The sequence below is a fragment of the Stegodyphus dumicola genome, chromosome 3 (assembly GCF_044657685.1).
Source record: "Stegodyphus dumicola isolate Sdum_Otavi_A_Nest chromosome 3, ASM4465768v1".
In the NCBI taxonomy this organism is placed as follows: domain Eukaryota; kingdom Metazoa; phylum Arthropoda; class Arachnida; order Araneae; family Eresidae; genus Stegodyphus; species Stegodyphus dumicola.
The window spans coordinates 31,966,268-31,968,278 of NC_140770.1; the positions used below are offsets into that span (position 1 = coordinate 31,966,268).

General features: G+C 37.4%; 1 protein-coding gene across 1 annotated transcript; it reads right to left on the reverse strand.

The window, feature by feature from the left end:
* Window positions 1-341: 341 nt before the first annotated feature.
* Window positions 342-1,380, reverse strand: LOC146997951 (uncharacterized). The gene has a single exon (XM_085812339.1). It carries the CDS (start codon window positions 1,245-1,247, stop codon window positions 342-344), a length of 906 nt encoding a protein of 301 aa, XP_085668465.1. The 5' UTR covers window positions 1,248-1,380.
* Window positions 1,381-2,011: the final 631 nt, after the last annotated feature.

A 2,011-nucleotide genomic window follows, 5' to 3' on the forward strand; every position in this document is an offset into this window, starting at 1 on the left:
ATTTTCGATGATGAGCTGCTAACCAACAGAGAACAACCTTAGAGTCAGTCCAAGCGTGAAAGGAAATTTCAGTGGTGGAGAAGGCTTTACGAACAGCTTTGATTAATCTGGCAAGGAGCAATGCACCTAGGAGTTCGAGTCTAGGTATGGACACTTGTTTAATGGGAGCAACTTTGGTTTTAGCAACCACCAAATTGACTTCATTTCTGTCGTGAGATGTTGGTTGAACACAGTAGATAACAGCAGCGTAAGCAGATTCTGACGCGTCACAAAAACCATGCAGATAGATGTGGTTAGACTTAGTTTGAAGCCACCTTGAAATTTTAACATTTTTGAGAGCCTTAAGATCTTTTTAAAGAATCAAGTTCTTGAATTACTACCCATGGTATGAAAATATGAGGAGGGCCACACACTTCAATTGGAGTGTCTTTAATTTCATCGATAAACTTGAGCTCTTGAATGAATACATTTGTATCAACAACTATATAATAACTAATAAAACCATCAGAACATGCTTCATCTGAAGAAAGATCCTCTATTTTGGTCAAGTCTTCAGAAACATCAAGCATTTCAATGTCTTCAATAAAACCACTGTCAGTTTCATTAGTTATTGAGCTTAAGTTTTCCAAATCATCATTTTGTGCTTTATTCTGAGGTTCTAGTACTGATAGGTTTAATTTGTTTACTTGATCAGCTGTATTAAGAGCAAGTACATCACATACAGATGGAGCATTCCTTTCCTTTTCTTCTTGACGTAATCGCCCACGTTTCTTTTTACTTCTTCTCATTAATTTTTTATGTTCTGACTTGTCACTTATGATTGGTAAAGATGATACTGGTTTCATCGGGCTGTTGGCATAACGTTCATTCACCACAGGATTAACTACTGCAGTAGGAGGAACAGAAGCACACAAGCTTTCCTCTTCTGCATTACCTTTCCTAGACCTTTTTAATGTCTTAAATTCAGGTAACAGATTACGAGAACATTTCTTAAGGTCTTTTGAGGTCTTAAAAGACTCTGCATTCTTTCCAAAGTCAGTCATTTCGTAAGGCCTTTTAATAGAAACAGGTTCTTTAGTATAGGATTCCGCTTTAGTAGTCTGAACACTGGATGAATTCAAAACTGGACATTCCCAAGAAGAAGCGCCTGTTATCACATTGAAGTAATATACTCTATCTGGATATCTTTTAGAGCTGGCAACTATCCAACCAGAAGGTAAAATACTTTTAACAGCATTCTGCTCCATTGCTCTGTTAATTCCAAATGTTGTTTTATTTTAACTTTCATCCCTTTTCCAACAAAGTGCTTCAGATGTAAAATCAACACTATTTTCATTTATTTCTCAAAACTTCGTGTTGACCGTTGAATCGCTTACGCCTCAGAATTGCTTACGCCTTTTTTATTTAACATTTCTATGGATTTTGGGACTGAAATTACTAAATGAAGGTTCATTTCTCAATCTTCTAAAATCTTTGATCCTCTTGGCTTGCTATCACTATGTACAGTCAAGTTGAAAATATTTTATCAGCAATTGTGGTTTTTAAAACTTGACTGGGATGACCCACTGCCTAAAGAATGGGAAGATAAGTTGCAGCGACTTCAAGAAGATCTTAAGGCTCTCAAAAATGTTAAACTTTCAAGGTGGCTTCAAACTACGTCTAACCACATCTATCTGCATGGTTTTTGTGACGCGTCAGAATCTGCTTACGCTGCTGTTATCTACTGTGTTCAGCCAACATCTCACGACAGAAATGAAGTCAATTTGGTGGTTGCTAAAACCAAAGTTGCTCCCATTAAACAAGTGTCCATACCTAGACTGGAACTCCTAGGTGCATTGCTCCTTGCCAGATTAATCAAAGCTGTCCGTAAAGCCTTCTCCAATACTGAAATTTCCTTTCACGCTTGGACTGACTCTAAGGTTGTACTCTGTTGGTTAGCAGCTCATCCTCGAAAATGGAAGCTTTTTGTGGCAAACAGGACTTCAGAAATATTAGATGCTATTCCCTATCA

Excerpts from the sequence above, each read along its gene's own strand:
- LOC146997951 (XM_085812339.1), bottom strand. The coding sequence starts at position 1,247 with ATGGAGCAGAATGCTGTTAAAAGTATTTTACCTTCTGGTTGGATAGTT.